At 41.6% G+C, this 20,466-nt stretch overlaps 1 protein-coding gene across 4 annotated transcripts in view; it reads left to right on the top strand.

Annotated features, from left to right (window-relative positions):
* The window catches only part of AATF (apoptosis antagonizing transcription factor), a 123,824-nt gene that overhangs the window by 64,981 nt on the left and 38,377 nt on the right, over window positions 1-20,466 (top strand). For all 4 annotated transcript variants that reach the window (XM_008271166.4, XM_070061046.1, XM_051824700.2 and 1 more), the window contains 2 exons: window positions 10,114-10,181; window positions 11,922-12,002. In XM_008271166.4, the coding sequence (XP_008269388.1) occupies window positions 10,114-10,181; window positions 11,922-12,002 (149 nt within the window). The remainder of the gene's footprint in view (window positions 1-10,113; window positions 10,182-11,921; window positions 12,003-20,466) is intronic.

The raw sequence follows: 20,466 nt of genomic DNA on the forward strand, positions 1-20,466 counted from the left end.
TGCTATGCCAAATACCAAATCCTTATGCCAGTCTTTACAAAAGAAATTATTTTTTATTTGACCAACAGAACAGTATCTGCTGTCCTCTGGTTCACTCCTCAAATGTGTGCAATAGCCAAGGCTGGGCCAGGCCAAAGCTGGGAACCAAGAAATCTCCTATAAGGTGGCAGGGACTCTGCTGCCTCCCATGATGTGTTAACTGGATCAGAAATGGAGTAGCCAGAACTTGAACTGGCACTCTGATATGGGATGTGGGCATCCCAAGTGATGATTTAGCCTGCTGTGCTACAACACCTTCCCCTCCCCCATGTCAGTTTTATATTATATACCATAGCTGTATAGAGTAATTCTCTCCAACCTACTTGAAATTATAATATGCAGGTTTATTTTTTTATGTACTTCAGCTATGGTATATAAAAGTTGGAAGTGACTCCATTTGGTGATAATTTCAAAGACTGGGGAGCTGAGAACAGGGAACATGGTCAAGCAGGAGGCGGAGCAGCAGCAGACCTATTCTTACTACAGATCCTTCTGAGAGGAAGAGAGGAGGCAGAAGAGTAAACCCAAACCTGTGAGTCTCCAACACATGAGTGGGAAGGTACACCAGCCAGCTCTGTGTACTGACTGGGAAGGGAGTCTGGCATCTTGACTCTACAAGGCCAGTTAAGTTAGGGAGAGCTTTTTGTCTTGTAGGCATCTGTGACTGTGACCCATGGAAGGCTGAGAAGGAGGATCAATAACTGGGTCACAAATTCAAAAAGTGCAAGAATATGTGGCCATAAAACAAATGTTTTAAAAATTTTACTGAACTTTTCAACAAGGGTGCTAAGGCAACTCAAAGGGGAAAATGATTCTTTTAACAAATGGTATAATTGGATAGCCACATGTAAAAGAAGGAAATTGGGCTCCTATCTTACACCATACACAAAAATTTACTAAAACTGTGTCATAACCTCAAATATAAGAGCTAAAATATAAACTATGGGGGCCGGCGCAGTGGCGCAGCGGGTTAATTCCCTGGCCTGAAGCGCCGGCATCCCATGTGGGTGCCGGTTGGAGTGCCGGCTGCTCCTCTTCCGATCTAGCTCTCTGCTATGGCCTGGGAAAGCAGAAGATGGCCCAAGTCCTTGGGCTCCTGCGCCCACATGGGAGACCAGGAAGAGGCTCCTTGCTTCTGGCTTCGGATCGGCGCGGCTCCTGCCTTTGTGGCCATCTGGGGAGTGAACCATCAGATGCAGGGCCTCTCTCTCTCCCCCCCTCTCTCTCCCTCTCTCTCTCTCTCTCTCTGCCTCTCTGCCTCTCTGCCTCTCCTCTCTCAGTGTGACTCTGACTTTCAAATAAATAAATAAATCTTTAAAAAAAATAAAATATAAACTATGAAACTCTTAGAAGAAAACGTAGAAGCAAATCTGTATTACCTTGAGTTAGACAATGGTTTCTGATGTAGAAAATCCAAAGTACAAATGACAAAAGAAAAAAATTGAACTATATCTTATGGAACAAGGACATAAGCCTCAGCCATTCTAGCTCATTGCCCAAGAGATATAAAATCGGAATTTATCCCTTCTTTGTGAGTCTCAATTCTGTCTCGCACCCTGTTGTCCCACCGCCTACACACATGCACATTCTTCCCCAGGTAAGGGGTGGGGCCAAACTTGAAAGACCTGTATGGAAGAATTCACCTCTACCTACTGCCCCCTGCAACCCACATAAGCTATAAAAAAGCCCAGTCCCTGGGGCCTGTGCCCTCTGCCATGTGTTCAGTCTGTGTGCACACTGGCAGTTGATCACCCACCTCTGCGAATTTACTTTCTTTGAATAAACTGCAAGTTTATTCAAAATGACTGCAAGTTCATACCCTGTCTGCTCTCTGTTCTGCACCCCTTTCTTACAATATCAAAATGAAAAATTTTTCTGCTGCAAAGGATACCATCAATAAAGTGAAAAGACACCACAGAATGGGAGTTGATAAACAACTGTATCTAGAATATAAAAAGAACTCTTACAACTCAAGTATAAAAGAACACAAAACCTTTTTTGTTTTTTAATTGTCAAAGGAGCTGACTAGGTGCTTCTCCAAATAAGATATACAGATGATCAGTAAAAGTACAGGAAGATACTCCATATAGGTACTCCCTACCTTACTGGGATGGCTGTGTGTCACTCACAAGTACAGCCACTGTCCGTATCCATGGGTTCTGTACCTGCAGTTTAACCAATCTCAGATCTAAAAAATCCGAGGAAATAAAAATTGTAGCTGTAGTGAATATGTGCAGGCTTTCTGCTTGTTGTCATTCCCTGAACAATACAGTGTAACAGATATTTACGTATTGTTCACACAGTGTTAGATGTTACACCATTTTATAGAAGGGCCTGGAGCAGCCTCAGATTTTGGAATGGAGGGCATCCTGGAGCCATTTGCCCATAGATAGTAGGGAACAACTGTGATGTACTATGCTTGCATTTCCTTACCCATTTGTTTTTTTCCTAGGGCTAGTAATGCTGGTTTTTTGTTTTGTTTTGTTTTGTTTTAAGATTTATTTATTATTTTGAAAGGTGGAGTTATAGAGGCAGAGGAGGGCGGGAAGTCTTCCATCTGCTGATTCACTCCCCAGATTGCTGCAACCACCGGAGTTAGACCAATTCGAAGCCAGGAGCCTGGAGCTTCTTCCAGGTTTCTCACGTGGGTGCAGGGACCCATTTTCTACTGCTTTCCCAGGCCATAGTGGAGAGCTGGATCAGAAGTGGAGCAGGTGGGGCTTGAATCGGTGCCCGATATGGGATCCTGGAGCTGCAGGAAGCAGCTTTACCACTATGCGCCAGAGCTGGTCCCTAGTAATGCTGTTTTTAATAGGATTTTGCTGGGGCCAGTGCTGTGGCATAATGGGTAAAGCCACCGCCTGCAGTGCCAGAGTCCCATATGGGTGCCCGTTCAAGTCCTGGCTGCTTTACTTCCGATCCAGCTCTCTGCTATGGCCTGGGAAAACAGTAGAAGTAGGCCCAAGTCCTTGGGTCCCTCCACCTGCTTGGGAGACCTGGAAGAAGCTCCTGGCTCCTGGCTTCAGATCGGCTCAGCTCTGGCCATTGCGGCCATTTGGGGAGTGAACCAATGAATGGAAGACCTCTCTCTCTCTCTCTTTGCCTCTCCTTCTCTCTATAACTCTGACTTTCAAATAAATAAATAAATCTTTTTTTTAAAAAAGACATTTTGCTGGAGCTGGTGTTGTGGCATAGTGGGTTAAGATACCGCCTGCAATGCCAACATCCCATATATGCGCCAGTCCTGGCTGCCCCACTTCAAATCCAGCTCCCTGCTAATGCACCTGGGAAATCGGGAAGATGGCCCAAATGCTTGAGCACCTGCACCCACATGGGAAATCTGGAAGAAGCTCCTGGCTCCTGACTTCGGCCTCGCCCAGTCCTGGCTGTTGTGATCATTTGGGGAAGTGAACCAGCAGATGGAAGCACTTGCTCACTGATTGTCTCTCTCTCAACCACCACTCCCCACTGCCCTCCTCCCCCAACCTGTCTCTCTAATTCTGCCTTTCAAATAAAATAAATCTTTTTTTTTTTAATCATTTTGCTTAGCTTTTTATGTACTTGTTACCTGTTTCTGTTTCTCCCCCTCCCTCCCATTTTTTTGCCCCTTGGAGGCGTCGCTCCCAGTAGCCTGGATTCTCCCTTCCGGAATGGTTGTGTCTGGGCTTCTGCTGTCTGCATTCCTGGCTTTGCCTGTGCTTCTTCCCTGAGTCAGAGCTCCATTTTCTAAAATCTTTTGTGTTTTTCTTTCTTGCTGTATGCTATCCTACTGACACACTTCTGTTAACAGTGTCTGGAAAGTAAATTGTGGCATCTTTATGCATGTGGCGATCTCTTCATGCACCTCTTGTTATCCCTGGCTAGTTGTTTAGCTGTATATGGAGTTTCAAGTTTGAAGTCTTGTTTCCCTCTGAACTGTGAAGGCAACTCTCTGCTTTCCTCTGGTATGTGCTCTTACAGTTGAGATGTCAAATCTCATTTAGATTTTCATTCTTTAATGTGACACTCAGATGTCAGAACTTGTGTCTTAGTGCATTTGTACCACTGGAACATGGTGCCATGCACTGAGTAATTTATGAAGAACAGAAGAGTGGGCATATGGTACAGCAGTTAAGATGCATTTGGGATGCTTTCATCCCATATTGGAGTGCCTCAGTAGGAGTCCTGGGTTGTCTTCTGATTCTAACTCTTGGCTAATGTGTACCCTGGGAGGCAGCAGCTGATGGCGCAAGTGCTCAAGTCCCTGATACCCACACGGGAGACCTGGATTGAGTTCCAATTGCCTGGCTTCAGCCTAGTCCAGTCCCAGTTGTGGACATTTGGGGAATAAAACAAAGGATATAAGATCTTTGTCGGTGTCTCTGTACCTTTCAGTTGTAAATATTAAATAAAAATACAATAACAACAAAGAAATTGATTTTTTTCTCGTAATTCTGGAGGCTAGGAGCAAGCAGGTCTCCTTCCCAGATGGCACTTTGGTGCTGGATTCTGTGGAGGGGAGCAGCGCTATGTGCAGAAGCTGGGAGTATGAAAGGGCTAAATTCCTCCATCAAGCCTTTTTATGACAGTGAATCCCATTTGTGAAAGTAGAGTCCCTTTGTCTCAAATACCTGGCAAAGGCCACACCTCCCAATACCATTGTGTTGAGGATTAAGTTACCAGCACATAAATTTGGGGGGACATTTCCAGATCTTAGCAGTTTAGCAGTATTTTGGGAGACAGAGACAGCCATGCAATTTTTCCAGAAAAGACTCTGTTCTCCTGCCAACGAAATTATTCAGCTGCATGTTAGTGTTCTGTAGACAGGGTGAGGAGAGGGGACAGGAGGTCCCAGAGAGTAGCATGGAGCTCTGCTTATGCCGCATTCTAGCCTTCTGTTATTCCCGACTCTGAAGCTTCTGCGGTTCACTTTTTCCAGAGTATCGTTTCTTTTCTCCCAGTGAGAGAGGGTCAGAGACACAGATAGTCAGCTATACGGAATAATGAGAAGTGAGAAGGCCCAAGTGGTTCTGCCCCTTCTTCCTCTTCCCACCTTTCGAGGCAGCTGCCACCTGCAGAGCTGATCCCACAGGCATTCTGTGGGTGTGATCAGCTCCACTCTCACCTTTATTCCTTCTGGGAACTTGGGTGATAACTTCCTTTTATTCTCTATCTTTGCTGTTTGGAAAAATTTTATGAAAATATGAGTATGCTCTCATTAGGTCTTCTCTCTTTCTTGTGGGCTAATAATAGGCATTTGAGAAGAAGACAAATAAGCTAATATGTTCAGTCTTCTATTTTTAATTGATTCTGGTGTGCATTTTTCTAATCAAAATATTACAAGATTTTTCTCATTTAGTTTTTCATTTTATTTGAAAGGCAGAGAGAGGGCTAGCACTGTGGTGTAGCAGGTAAAGCCGTCGCCTGCAGTGCCGGCATCCCATATGGGTGTTGGTTCGAGACTTGGCTGCTTAACTTCCAATCCAGCTCTCTGCTGTGGCCTGGGAAAGCAGTAGAAGATGGCCCAAGTCCCTGGGCCCCTGCACCAATGTGGGAGACTCAGAAGAAGCTCCTGGCTCCTGGCTTCGGATTGGTGCAGCTCTGGCCATTGCAGCCATCTGGGGAGTGAACCAATGGCTGGAAGACCGACCCCCCCCCCCCCCCCCCCGTCTCTCCTTCTCTCTCTGTGTAACTATTTCAAATACATAAATAAATCTTAAAAAAAAAAAAAAGAAGAAGAAGAAAAGAAAGGCAGAAGGAAAAAGAGAGCGAGAAAGAGATCATCCTTTGGTTACAACAGCCATGACAGGCCAGGCCAAAGCCAAGAGCCTGGAGTTACATCTGAGTTTCCCATGTGGTTGGCAGGGACTCAAGTACTTGAACCATCACCTACTGCCTCCCAGGGTATACCTGAGCAGGAAACTGGATCAGAAGGCGATGAGTTGGGAATCAAATCAGTCATTCCCACCTGGGCTACAGGAGTCCCAAGTAGCATCTTAACCACTGTGCCAAATGCTGCCTCTATAAAGTTCAGTTAGATGCTGAATGGTACCATCAGTTATTTTTTGTGTGTGTTTTGTCATAGATTAAGAAGATTTTTAATGGGCTGACCTGGAAACCTAACTACATCTAGGATTTTTCCCTAGAACCAGAGTTACAGTCAGGCCTTTCTAAGTAGACTGTCTGGAGCAATGTGATAGGTTAGAACAAAAATATTTTATACATCTCTCCATTTTTGAATCACAAAGAAGTTACTATAAATATTTTATCAGTGTTGAAATAAAAGAATGCAACAACTAATGGAAACTTGAATTTTGGGGGTACAGTTTATAAAATTAAGCTATGAAAATTGGATATAGTAAAGCAAACAGTCAACAGAGTGAAGAGAAAGCCTACAGAATGGAAGAAAATATTTGCAAATTCACTATCTGGCAAGGGACTGATACCCAAAATATATAAGGAACTCAAATAGCACAATAGTAACAAAACAAATAATCTAGTTAAAAATTGGACAATAGGTCTGAATAGACATTTCTCCAGAAAAGACATACAGATAGCCAACAAGTGTAAGAAAACATTCTCAGCATCAGTATTCATCAGGGAAATGTAAATCAGAACCACAATGAGATAGTACTTCACTCCAGTTATATGACTATTATCAGAAAGACAAGATAACAAGTGCTGGTGAGGATGTGGAGAAAAGGGAATCCTTGCACAAGTGTTGATGGGAATTTAAATTAGTATAGCTATTATGGAAAACAGTTTGGAGCTTCCTGAAAACATTAAAAATAAAACTACCGTGTAATCCAGCAATTCCACTTCTGGGTTTATATCCAAGGGAAATCAGATCAGTATTTTGAAGAGTACTGTGCATTTTCATTTTTGTTGCAGTAATATTCACAATAGCAAGCAATGCCATTTGTTGGTGAATAAGTAAAGAAAATGTTGTACATATGTACAATGGAGTACTATTCAGCCATTAAAAGGATGGAATCCTGTCATTTACAACAATATGGAAGAAAATGGAGGTCATTCATTATGTTAAATGAAATAGGCAGGCACAGAAAGACAAATATTACTTGACTTCATAATGTAGAACCTAAAAAAGCTGATTTCATAAAAGTCAAACTTAGAATAGTGATTACTGAGGCAGGGGGAGAGTAGGAGGGAGGAAGGGATAGGGAAAGGCTTATCAGAGGGTATTAAGTAATAGAAGAAATAAATTATGGTGTGACTGTAGAGAATTTACTATATATTTCAAAAAAAGCTAGAAGGATTTCAAATGTTTTCACAGAGAATAATAGATGTTGGAGGAGATAGGTTTATTTACCTTGATTTGGACATTACACAATGTATATACATATATATTACATGGGACTCCATAATATTTACAATTTTTTATGTCAAAAAATAAATAAAAATTGAACTCAGAAGCAAAATTAAATTCTTAAGTTAATAATCCCTAAGGCTGCATTTTGCAGCAATATTTTGGAAAACTGTTTTCTTTATTAAATTTAAACCTAGTGATAGTGATAGCTGTGGGAAATAGTAATGGCCATGGGAATAGTTCATTTAATTTTTCTTTTCTTTCTGGTTTCTCATTCCTACTTTGGACATAACAGAATCGTCTGAAAGATTGGACTGAATAAACTAATCTTTGCCTGATGGACCCATAAAGCAGTGTTCCCCTAACACGAGTGGCCAAGGTTAACCATACAGAGCCCATGGGCAGTAAAAATGCAGCCCAAAATATGTGCACGACAGTGAACACTGCAATACTTGGCATTAGACCCGCAGAGACCACTGCTCGCGTGATCGATGCACTGTGTGGTGCGGCTGTGTTTTCCACGCTTGGCCAGGGCCAGTGGGGCTCTCTTCCAGAGGATTGCCCCTGTTGTGCTGGAGCAGTCTTCCATGAGCACTTGCTCCCCACTGGCTGCTTCGTCCCAGTCTTAAGGGTTCAGAGATGATTAGGAAAACCAGACTGGAACAAGGTAAGGGCAATGAAATGCAGTCGTCCCATTATTTTCCTTCCTTTTATTTTTCTTCTTCTTCCTCTTTTTATTATTAGTAACCTCTCCCTGGACCCACCCTAGCCTTGCTTCTGACAGCATATTGACTGGGAACCAGAAGCCCATTTTCGCTTAGCCTTAAGGGCAGCTGTTTACACAGCAGCAGTGTTACATGGGTTTACTGTGTCGTATGTCTGTGTAACACTGGATTTGGATCTTGTATTTAGCTGCCAGAAGTGACTGTGATGAAGTAGGAGAGATAAACTGATAGATTGGCTGCCAGAAAGATGTGGGGAATCAATCAGATAAACAGGGTAGAGAAATAGCTGGCTGTTTTCTAGTGATAATAAACCAGTGGCCTCTGGTCCTCGTGTTTATAAATGTAATCGCTGTGCTAATAATGTACAAAATAAGCAAAAGAAAAAACAGCTCAGGTTTTTTTTTTATAAGTTGTGATTGAGATATATGTTTCTCTTTTGCAGTAAACATTCATCTTATGGAAGGTAATATTTTTATAAAATTTTTTACATCATCCAAGACCTCCTTATGGAAATGAATGAAAATTAGAAAGTGAACTACTTTCATAGGAATGTAATCCTCCTTCTACATATTCCTAAGGCCTTAGCTGTTTAACTTGGTGAAATATCCATATCACTACCATACCCACCTACAAAGTAATTGCTTATTTTTTGTGAAGAAATGAATTTTAGAGTCAAATTTGTATTATCGATGGATGCTTAGCAGGGCCACGTGTATTTTAGCATCTTGCCTTAGATTTTGCTCAGAGCTTTGGAATTTTAGTCTCTGTTGCTGTTTGTCTGCATATAGGTCTTGTGTAGGAGAGATACTGAGTTTGACTACTATAATTAAAATTTTCCGTCCTTTAATGTTTAACTTTAAAATCCATTGCTTCTCTTCACCTAAAACTTCAAGCTCCAGTGCAAATTCTGAAGTCTGTGTGAAAGGTGTCGATACAGACTTTGATTGGATGCAGTGGAGTACGCAGGATTAAGAAGAGAGCAGAAGAGTAATATAGAGTCCTGTGGAGTTAATAGAACAGGATGAAAGACCAATTCTCTGTGTTATATTTGCCATACACACAAATGACTTTGTTTAGGTTCCCTCTTAAAAATTTTTGTGACTGTGAATATGTTGATGTCATCTATGGTTAAATCACTTAATAGCAGCTGGTGCCACAGCTCACTTGGCTAATCCTCCGCCTGTGGCACCAGCACACCAGGTTCTAGTCCCGGTTGGGGTGCTGGATTCTGTCCTGGTTGCTCCTTTTCCAGTCCAGCTCTCTGCTGTGGCCCGGGAGTGCAGTGGAGGATGGCCCAAGTGCTTGGGCCCTGCACCCGCTTGGGAGACCAGGAGGAAGCACCTGGCTCCTGGCTTTGCATTGGCGCCGGCCGCAGCGTGCTGGCTGTGGCAGCCATTTGGGGGGGGTGAACCAACGGAAAAAGGAAGACCTTTCTCTCTGTCTCTCTCTCTCACTGTCTAATAACTCTGCCTGTCCAAAAAAAAAAAAAAAAATCACTTAATAGCAAGCATGGTTAGAGAAGCAGCTATGCAAATTTAAGAGGATGAAGTCCACACTTTTAATAATACAATAAAGGCTTTTGCCTGTGGAAGAACCCCTGACTGTAAGAGGTTATAGTTCAGAAGGTAGCTATGTACCATTATCCTCTTGGTAAGAAGCTGATGCATTTTCCTTTTGCCACAGAGCCATTCCCACCCGACCTTTTAAAGATTCTCCATTGCTATCGATGGGGTGGACAAAACTAATCATAAAAACAATGAAGGGAATGTTGCACACTCATTGATCCATTTGAAATGAACTGCAGTACAATAAGTCTTCCAAATGGACTTCCATTCTCAGCTACTGCTATAGCTACCTGTTTAAAAATATATAAATATGAAAGGGTTAATGGGAATTCAGTCATGCTCTTGCCACTGGGTTGTCCCTTATTGATTGCAGTTTTAGAGCTGTCACTGTGCCATTCACAATTCCTTCTGTGCCCTTTTAAAGTCGGTTGATGCTGGGAAATGATAAATAAATCAGTTGTATTCCTTTCTCCCCTAGCTCCTACGAGAACTCATAGAACGAAAGACCAGCTCCTTGGATCCCAATGATCAGGTGGCCATGGGAAGGTAATTTTGATTTGGCTTTCTATTCATCTAGGCAGCTTATATATAATAGTTTCTGTGTTTGAATCCCCTTCATATTACTTCCAAGCAATCCTATAATTAAGAAAGAAAAGCAAGATAATAAGAGCTAGAAATATAAAATGAATCTCTTTTTTTTGTCCTGTATTGCCCTAGTGCAGTTTGAAAAGAGATTGTCAAACACTATGTGTTTTAGGGTTTGCTTTTTGAAGAAGTCCTTTGCTCTCTGGTTTAAGTTGTGATTGTATCCATATCAATCTGCTGACCGGTGGATAAAAAGCAGCCACCCAAACGTGTGCTCTCAGCTGTCAGAACATGGCACTGTGCACAACAGGTTCCTTGCACTGAGTGGAATCTGCTTTGTTAGAGTCTGCCCTAATTTAGACCTCCACCCCTTCAGTAAAAGCTTCAGCACAATTAGAAATGGAACGTGGCAGCATTACCCAGATGTCAGTGTAGAATGTAAAGTAGTGAAGGAAGGCTCTTGTGTGTGTGTTTCATCCTGTGGTTGGAAAATAGAAAGGGCATTTAGAGTGCTACCTAATGAATGGTGTACATTTAAATAGCCATGAGCTGTAATTTGTAAAAGCAGGAAAGGAAACAAAAGCTGCAAGTGCAAGAATAGGATTCTGGGCAGAGCAGCCTTTTGAGGAAGCAATGAAATATTTGTGTTGATGAAATCATTTTGTTTGAAATAGTATTTGAATTTTTGGATAGGATATTGTTGATATTTTGTTTGTCTCAGGAATGTTAGAACAGTTCTCAGTAAATTTAATGTGATAGAGCAAATTGCATTTAAGTGGTGATTATATTGTGCATTTATCTGACTTTACAATAAAATAGATTATGGTAATTAAGATTATATTAAGATTACAGTAATTGGATTTCCTTTTTTTTTTTTTTTTTTTTTGCTGTTGAGTTTTCCTTGTATAAGTCAGGTAAGATGACAGTTATGGCTGCTGTTTCTCCTTTTTTCACATTTGTCATCTAAACAGTTTATGAAGACTTTTTTAGCCCAGTATCTTTATTTTGAAAAATTAATCTTTTCATATCTTAACTGATTGCCGAATATGTGAGTCTGTAACTGTAAACCTTAAAATTAAGACATTTTGGGAAATTTGAAATTTGAATGTTTGATAGTAAAGAATTATTGTTACCTTTTTAGTGGGGTAATGGTATTGAGATGATTTTGGGAGGGAGGGGAAGAATCCTAATCTTTTGGCAAGACTTACTGAAATGTTTATAGATGAGGTGAAAATGACTATAAAACTAGTATTGGCAGTTAGCAAAAATTGGAAAGCAGTTGGGATTAGCAAGGGCAAAATTATTTTTAAAGAATTCATGCATTCAAACCAACAGTGGTTGCGGTGAATGAGACAACATGCTGTATAACTAAAACATTAAGAAAACCTCAGCAGCTCTACTCAGCTTGATAGGTTTTCCTGCAGACTGGTAGATTTAGTGCTTGTCACAGCAACTGCAAATACTGAGAAGCATTGTTAACCAAATTTGCTATAGAATTTCCCTGCTGCCATTTTTTTTGCCATTGCACAAATCCTCTTCAATTGATTAGTCACTTTGAACCCAGACTATCTTAAACAACTTGATGTAGGTTGATGATTTCTTTCTGCAGGGTTGTTAGTGAGAAAAATTCGAATTTGTCAACATATTTGTATAACTGTTGCTGTTAGTGATGATGCATAACATTGCTTGTGAATTTCCCAGGCAGTGGCTTGCCATCCAGAAGTTACGAAGCAAAATCCACAAGAAAGTGGATAGGAAAGCTAGCAAAGGAAGGAAACTTCGGTAAGTTATATTTTGGAAAAAAAATTAGTTTATTATGCTGTATCTTTTTTTTTGCATTTTGCTGATATGTCATTTTTTTCTGTTTCTTCATATGTGTCTGATACTAAGGATCAAAAAATAACCAGAACAATTTGAGAATTTTTGATGGCTCACTTTTCCTTACTCTAAAATGGAGACATAGTTTCATTGACTCTTCTACTATTGTGAATAGGTGGTTGAAAAAAAAATCTGCATTTCCCTGAAAGAGAACAAAGGCAAAATAGTTAAAATGATCTTTGTTTTAAAAAATTGTTTCTGTAGAATAATATAAAAATTTTGTTTAAGAGTCTTATGTAGAGTAGAGTTATACTGATCAGTTTTCATGCCATTCATGTACACAGCGTGGTAAAAGATGTAAATGAAGGACTGTAGAGAATGTAGCAGTGTGCTTAAATGAGATGAGAAATATAATCTTCATGAGAAAATAGAGAAATTTCTGACTTCAACTACCCTCTTAGCTCTTTAAGACCTTTTACAAGGATACAGAAAAAGGGAAGAGTGGGAGTAGGAATTGACATTGCTGTACTTTCACATTTGTATTCCTTCTAACTCTGGGTATATATGTGTAACACAGTATCACCACACAAAGCGGAGTGTCAGAAGAGCCGTTTGTAATTCAGGTGCAGACTGAAAAAAAACTTACTTTGTGTTAAGATAGTTTTAGCCTGAGAGCTAATCCCACTTCCTTATTAGAGCTTGCCTGTCATTAAATTCCCTGTAGACAAATGTAGATCTATCCCATTTTAAAAGATCTTTGGAGAAGCAGATTACATTACCACTTTTAACTTGTTTTAGAAGCTAACAAAGCTCATTAGGAAACCCTGGTTTTGTACCTATGTTTCCTCTCAACCCCCAGCTAGTAGCCACTAGTACCTGTATTACATGCAAGAATTGTGCTGCTTTGTTCTTTAAGACAGTTTCAACCTTATTATCTACTGTTTTGCCTTGTAGACATTAATTAAATATAAATGTTTTTATTATAATGGTAGTAAAATTAAAATGCTAGGTAATGAGAAGTGGCTATAACTGTAAATAAAATACATATTGAGAAATCTGATGTAGGGACTGGTGCTGTGATACAGTGACTTAAGCCTCTGCCTGCATTGCTGGCATCCTGTGGAGTGCTGGTTCAGATTCTGGCTACTCAACTTCTGATCCAGCTCCCTGCTAATGTGCCTGAGAAAGCAGTGGAAAGTAGTAGCCCACATCCTTGGGCTCCTGAACCCACATGGGAGACCCAGATGGAGATCCAGGTTTCTGGCTTTGGCTAGTGCTGCCATTTGGGGAGTGAACCAGTAGATGGAATATTTCCCTGTCTCTTTCTCTCTATATCAAATAAGTATCTATTTCAAATAAATAAAATAAATATATAAAAAAGGAAATCTCATAGGGCAGGTGTTGTGGCACAGTGCATGAAGCTGCTGCTTCCCATGCTGGCATTCCATATCAGAACACCAGTTGGAGTCCTGGCTGCTCCACTTGTGACCCAGCTTCCTGCTAAGGCCTCTAGAAAGGCAGCAGAAGATGGCCCAAGAGCATAGCCCTCACCCCCACCGGTGTTGGAGTCCGTGATAGAGTTCCTGGCCCCTGGCTCAACTTGGCTTAGCCTAGACTCTTGTGGCTGTCTGGGGAATGAACAGATGGAAGAACTCTCTCCTCCTTCTCTGTCTTCCCTTTCACTGATGCTCTGCCCTTCAAATAAATAAATCTTTAAAAACAAAAATACAAATGAGTGTTGGAAAAGTAAGCACTTTTCTAGTGAGGCATGTAGCTTAGGAAAATGTGAGTGTACTGTTTGCCAAATGAAAATAAAGTTACAGAATTCTCATTTATCATATTAGAAAAAAGAATAGGCTTAGTAGTTTTATTTTTTTTATTTGAGAAGCAGAGAAGAAAAGAGAGTGAGAGAGTTCCCATCCTCTGGTTCATTCCGCCAGTGCCCACAACAGGCTGGAGTCCAAAGCTGAAGCTAGAAACTTAATCCATGTCTCCTATATGGGTGCCAGAATCCTAACCACTTTTGCTAGCATCACTGCTTCCCATGGACAGCATTAGCAAGAAGCTGAAATCAGGAGCCAAAGCTGGGAATCACATCCATCCAAGCATTCCTCCGTGTTACAGGAGCATCCTGACCGGTGTTTTAACCACTAGGCTAAGCACTACCCCAAAATGGGATTTTTGTTTTCATTGCACTTGTTTTTACTTTAGGTTAACCTTTTAAAACTGTTCATTAGAGGCATGTGTTGATGTGCTATGTACCTTTGTTTTTGCATCATTGTCATAATGGTTGACATCCCCAAATGCCCTTCTATCCAGAGACATTAAAAATCCTATTCTGGGACAAGTTTTTCAAGTGGAATAGGAAGGGAGCTTTCTGCTCTAGTCTAGGGTGAATAGTTATAAAAAAATGGATAGAGTGCAATCTCAGGGAAGGATTAGGAAGAAAATAGCAGAAGAAACTCCACACAAGTTGGAGGGACATTGTGGACTTATGTGGGGGGTATGGATGCACACAGCTTGGGACCCCAGTAACCAAGAGCCTCAGCACCAGCTTTGGAGTAAGATAAGACCAGACTGCAAGCAGCCCAAGCCACTGGCGATTAAGCTGCAGGAAGAGTCAGGGTTGGGCCTGGCTTGGAGCCTTATGGGGGACAGTGTACCTGCCAACCTAGAGGGTAAAAAAGGAGGCACATTTCTCTCTCCCTGACCTCCTGGCACCTGTACTTTTGAAGAGTCTCTCCTCTCTCTGTGTAACTCAGACTTTCATAATACATAAATCTTTAACAAAAAATAAATAAATAAATAAATAAAAGGCCGGTGCTGCGGCTCATTTGGCTAATCCTCCACCTGTGGCACCGGCACCCCAGGTTCTAGTCCTGGTTGGGGCGCCGGATTCTGTCCCGGTTGCTCCTCCTCCAGTCCAGCTCTCTGCTGTGGCCCGGGAGTGCAGTGGAGGATGGCCCAAGTGCTTGGGCCCTGCACCTGCGTGGGAGACCAGGAGAAGCACCTGGCTCCTGGCTTCTGATCAGCGCAGTGCACCGGCTGCGGTGCGCCAGCCGCAGCAGCCATTTGGGGGGTGAACCAACGGAAAAAGGAAGACCTTTCTCTCTGTCTCTTTCTCTCACTGTCCACTCTGCCTGTCAAAAAAATAAAAAATAAATAAAATAAATAAAAAGATTTGAGAGCGTGTACTAGCAAATGAGAGAGTGTTTTCATTTGCTGATTCACTCCCCAAATGGCCACAACTACCAGGGCTGGACCAGAACCAAAAAACAGAGCCAGGAACTCAATTAAGGTCTCCCAACTGCTTGATCCATCATTACCTGCTGCCTCCCAGGGTGTGCAGGAAGTTGGAGCCAAGAGCTGGAGCTGGGTTTCAAACCCAGATACTCTGATGTAGGTGTCTTAACTGCCTGATTCTTGAGTTGTTTCACCAGAAGGACCAAATGGCTTATGCAGACACCAAAATGACCTTTTGCATACATTACCATCATAGCATAAAGGATTAGCCTGGTGGCCAAGGCTATATGAAAATATTATAAATAACTTTTTTTTAAAGATCTTTATTTATTTATTTGAGAGTAGAGTTACAGAGAGAGAGAGAGAGAGAGAGAGAGAGAGAAAGAGAGAGAAAGCTCTTCCCTCCATTGGTTCACTCCCCAAATGGCCACAATGGCTGGAGCTGCAATGATCCGAAGCCAGAAGCCAGGAGCCAGGAGCTTCCTCTGGGTTGCCCACATCGGTGCAGGGACCCAAGGATGTGGGCCATCTTCTACAGCTTTCCTAGGCCATAGCAGAGAGCTGGACTGGAAGTGGAACAGCTGGGACTAGAACCAGCGCCCATATGCAATGCTGGCACCACAGGCAGAGGATTAACCTACTGTGCCACGGCACTGGCCCATAAATAACTTCTTTAAAGTAGACTTCAGGAGAATAGGGAGGGCATGGCAGCTGTCATCACTGATACCGTGTCCCACTATTGAGCAATTTTGGCTCTTTGTGATAGTGTTGGAAAGATAAGATTTCCAGAAACATATTGAGGATTAATATTACCTTGTTGAAATAGCTTAAATGATAACAGCCATTATAAATTATAACCTAGTTGGGGCTGGCGCTGTGGCATAGTGAGCTGAGCCTCCACCTGCAGCACCGGCTTCCCGTATGGGTACCTGTTCATGACCTGGTTGTTCCTCTTCCGATTCAGCTCTCTTCTGTGGCTTGGAAAAGCAGTAGAAAATGGCCTAAATGCTTAGGTGCCTGTGCCATTGTGAGAGACCCAGAAGAAGCTCCAGGCTCCCAGCTTCAGATCAGCTCAGTTCTGGCTGTTGCAGCCATTTGTGGAGTGAACCAGCAGATGGAAGACCTCTCTCTCTCTCTCTCTCTCTCTAACTCTAACTCTCAAATAAATAATAAATTTAAAAAAGAATTATAGCCTAGTCAGACTGGGCATGGCAGCTTGCTTATTGGGCCTTAGAAAGTAATTTATTAAAAAGAATTTTTTTTTTTTTTTTTTTTTTGACAGGCAGAGTGGACAGTGAGAGAGAGAGAGACAGAGAGAAAGGTCTTCCTTTGCCGTTGGTTCACCCTCCAATGGCCGCCGCGGCCGGCGCGCTGCGGCCGGCGCACCGCACCTATCCGATGGCAGGAGCCAGGAGCCAGGTGCTTTTCCTGGTCTCCCTGTTTTTTTGTAAATATAATTTTCCCCCAAAGAAACCATTTATTTAATGAGTACAGATTTCATAAGTACAGCTTTAGGAATATAGTGATTCTTCCATAATACCCGCTCTCCCACCCCGACTTGTGCCCCACTTCCTTCTCCCTTTCCCTTTCCCTTTCCCATTCTCCATTAAGAAAAACAAAAAACTGTTCCTTGACAGTCAAGACAAGGGCTGTTCAAGTCATTGCTTCTCAAAGTGTCAGTTTCACTTCTACAGATTGCCTTTAGTGCTCTATTAATTATCACAGATCAGGAAGAACATATGGTATTTATCCCTTTGGGACTAGCTTATTTCACTAAGAATGATGTTTTCCATATTCATTCATTTTGTCGCAAATGACTTGATTTCATTTTTTTTAAACTGTACATATCCCATAATTTCTTTATCCAGTCTTCTGTTGATCGGCATTTAGGTTGATTCCATGTCTTAACTAATGTGAATTGAGCTGCAATAAATACAGGGGTGCAGATAACACTTTTATTTGCTGATTTCATTTCCCTTGGGTAAATTCCCAGGAGTGGGATGGCTAGGTCATATGGTAGGTCTATATTCAGATTTCTGAGGTATCACCAAACTGATTTTCATAGTGGTTTTACCAGTTTCCATTCCTACCAACAGTGAATTTTTTCCTCACATCTTGGCCAATATTTTTTTGTTTGTTAATTTCTGCATGAAAGCAATTCTAATGGGGATGAGGTGAAACCTCATTGCGGTTTTGATTTGCATTTCCCTGATGTCTAGTGATTCTGATCATTTTTCTCATGTGTCTGTTGGCCATTTGGATTTCCTCTTTCGAAAAATGTCTATTTAAGTCCTTTGCCAATTTCTTAACTGGGCTATTGGTTTTGTTGTTGTGGAGTTTCTTGATCTCTTTATATATTCATCCTTTATCAGTTGCATACTTTGCAAGTAATTTCTCCCATTCTGTCAGTTGCCTCTTCACTTTCTTAAGTGTTTCTTTTGCAGTACAGAAGCTTCTCAGTTAGATGTAATCCCATCTTTGATTTTGGCTTTGTCTGCCTGTGCCTCTGGGGTCTTTTCCAAGAACTCTTTGCCTATGCCAGTGTCTTGCAGGGTTTCCCCAATGTTCTCTAGTAGTTTGATGGTATCAGATCATAGATTTAGGTCTTTAATCCATTTTTAATGGATTTTCATGTAAGGCGTAAGGTGTGGATCTTTCTTAACACTCCTACATGTAGAAATTCAGTTTTCTGAGCACCATTTGCTGAAGAGGCTGTTCTTGCTCCAGGGATTGGTTTTCATAAATTGCCTTGATTGTATTGAGGAATGTTCCCTCTATACCCAATTTGCTTAGAGTTTTCATGATGAAAGGGTATTATATTTTATCAAATGCTTTCTCTGCATCTATTGAGATAATCATATGGTTTTTTGTTCTTCAGCTTGTTAATGTGATATATATCACATTGATTGATTTGCAAATGTTGAACCATAAATGCCAGATTTCCTCTCTAATTTTAATTATTTCTTTTCTCCTACTCGTTTTTGGTTTGGTTTGTTGTTGTTTTTCTAGATCCTTGAGATGCATTGATAACTCATTTATTTGGAGTCTTTTCAATTTCTTGATGTAGGCACCAATTGCCATAAACTCTTAACACTGCTTTTGTTGTATCCCAGAAGTTTTGATTTCTCTTTTGATTTCTTCTGTGATGCACTGTTCATTCAGCAGTATGTTGTTCAGTCTCCATGTGTTTGCATATGTTCTAGTGATTCCTGAGTTGCTGAATTCCAGCTTCATTGCCTTGTGGTCAGAGAAGATGCATGGTATGATTTCAACTTTTTTGAATTTGCTGAGACTTGCTTTATGGCCTAGCAGGTGGTCAGTCCTAGAGAAGGTTCCATGCACAGGTGAGAAGAATGTGTATTCTGCAGCCATAGGATGGAAAGCTCTGTGGATATTTGTTAGGTCCATTTGGTCTATAATGTCAATTAACTCTGCTGTTTTGTTGCTGATTTTCTGTCTGGTTGATCTGTCCATTGCTGAAAATGGGGTATTGAAATCCCCCAATACTATTGCATTTGAGTCTGTTTCTCTCCCTTGAGGTCCCTTAACATTTCTTTTAAATCGTCAGGTGCTCTGTAATTAGGTGTATATATGTTTATAATAGTCACCTCTTCCTGTTGAATTGATACCTTAATCATTACATAGTGCCCTTGTCTCTTTTAATAGTTTTTGTGTTAAAGTCTATTTTGTCTGATATTAGGATGGCTATACCAGCTCTTTTTTGGTTTATGTTAGCATGGAATGTCTTTTTCCATCCTTTGTCTTTCAGTTTGCATGCATCTTTGTTGGTGAGATGTGTTTCTGGTAGGCAGCAAATAGATGGGTTTTGTTTTTGAGTCCATTCAGCCAGTCTGTCTTTTAACTGGAGAGTTAGGGCCATTTTCATTCAAGGTGACTATTCATAAGTAATGACTTTGCCCTGCCATTTTTCCATAAATATTCCTATTTTTTACTTTGGATTTCCTTAGCACTTTTACTGGCAGCTTTTCTTCCTCTTTGTTCTTCTGTAGTGATGACCGTGTTTTTGTGTTTCTGTGTGCAGCACATCCTCAAGCATCTTCTGCAGGGCTGGACAGGTGGATTTCATTAGTTTATGCATTTGCTTCTGATTACTTCTAAATAATCCTAAGATCAATTTTTTGAATTCTGTTTCTGACATTTCTTCAGTCTCGTCATCTTCACAATCTAGTAGTGAGGTGTTGTGTTCTTTTGAGGGTGTCACATTGTCTTCCTTATTCTTGTTTCTTCAATTTGTTCATTTGTTTTTCTGCATTTGTGGGGATACTTGTTGGTTTCTTTCATTTTTTGCTGTGGTTGCTTTTGTCTTTGGACTATGTGTGGATTAGTGGAGAGTCTGCTTTCAGGGAATAACTAGAGGTGTGTGGTGGGAGTGGCCAGGGAGCTCTGTTCAGTGCTCCAGGGTGAAGGGTGTGTCTGAGAAAACACCCAAGTTTGGTGTGGTAATTTTTTTTTTTTTTTTTAATCAGAGGGGAGGTTTCTTCTTGTCTGTTGGCATAGACTCAGCTGAGCTCCTCTCCTCGAAGGAGACCAGTGCCTGGGTGCTAGCCCCAGTGAGTATATTATTCATCTGCTCTGCTACAAGGACCACACAAAGGATCTGTGCAATCCTCAGTATAAGCTCAGATTCCCCAGCAGTGTCTCTCACCAGGTAACCAAGGAGCCCTGATAGTGTGGAGCCTCTCATGGTGACTGCCCAGTGTCCCAGCCACACCCTCAGTCCTCCCATGCAGCCTCATTGTTTCCACAGTCTCGGTGGCACACAAGCCTTTCACAGTCACGAGCACCCAGCCCCCTGTCTATTCTCCCCACCAGACTCAGGAGTCTCCGCCTGGCTGGTTGCTGGGGGCAGATATGAGCTGGCATAGCTGTTACATATGTCCAAAATGGTGCTTTCTGTCTGTCAGCTTTTACAGGACACCTTTGCAGGACGATTGGGGAGAGAGAAAATGTGCCCTCCCCCTTTGTTTTTTCTCCTCTATTTTGGTGGGTACACCATCCCCCATGGGGCTTCAAGCCAGATTCCCTCTAGGCTCTTCCTGCAGCTTTTTCACCAGTGACTTGGGCTGCTGCAGTCTGGTCTCACCTTGCTCTCCAGTGCTGGTGTGGAGGCTCTCTGCTGGTGGGGTCCTAAGTTGTGGATGTCTTCGCCCTACATGTAGGTCCA

Source organism: Oryctolagus cuniculus, chromosome 17, assembly GCF_964237555.1.
Source record: "Oryctolagus cuniculus chromosome 17, mOryCun1.1, whole genome shotgun sequence".
Lineage (NCBI taxonomy): Eukaryota > Metazoa > Chordata > Mammalia > Lagomorpha > Leporidae > Oryctolagus > Oryctolagus cuniculus.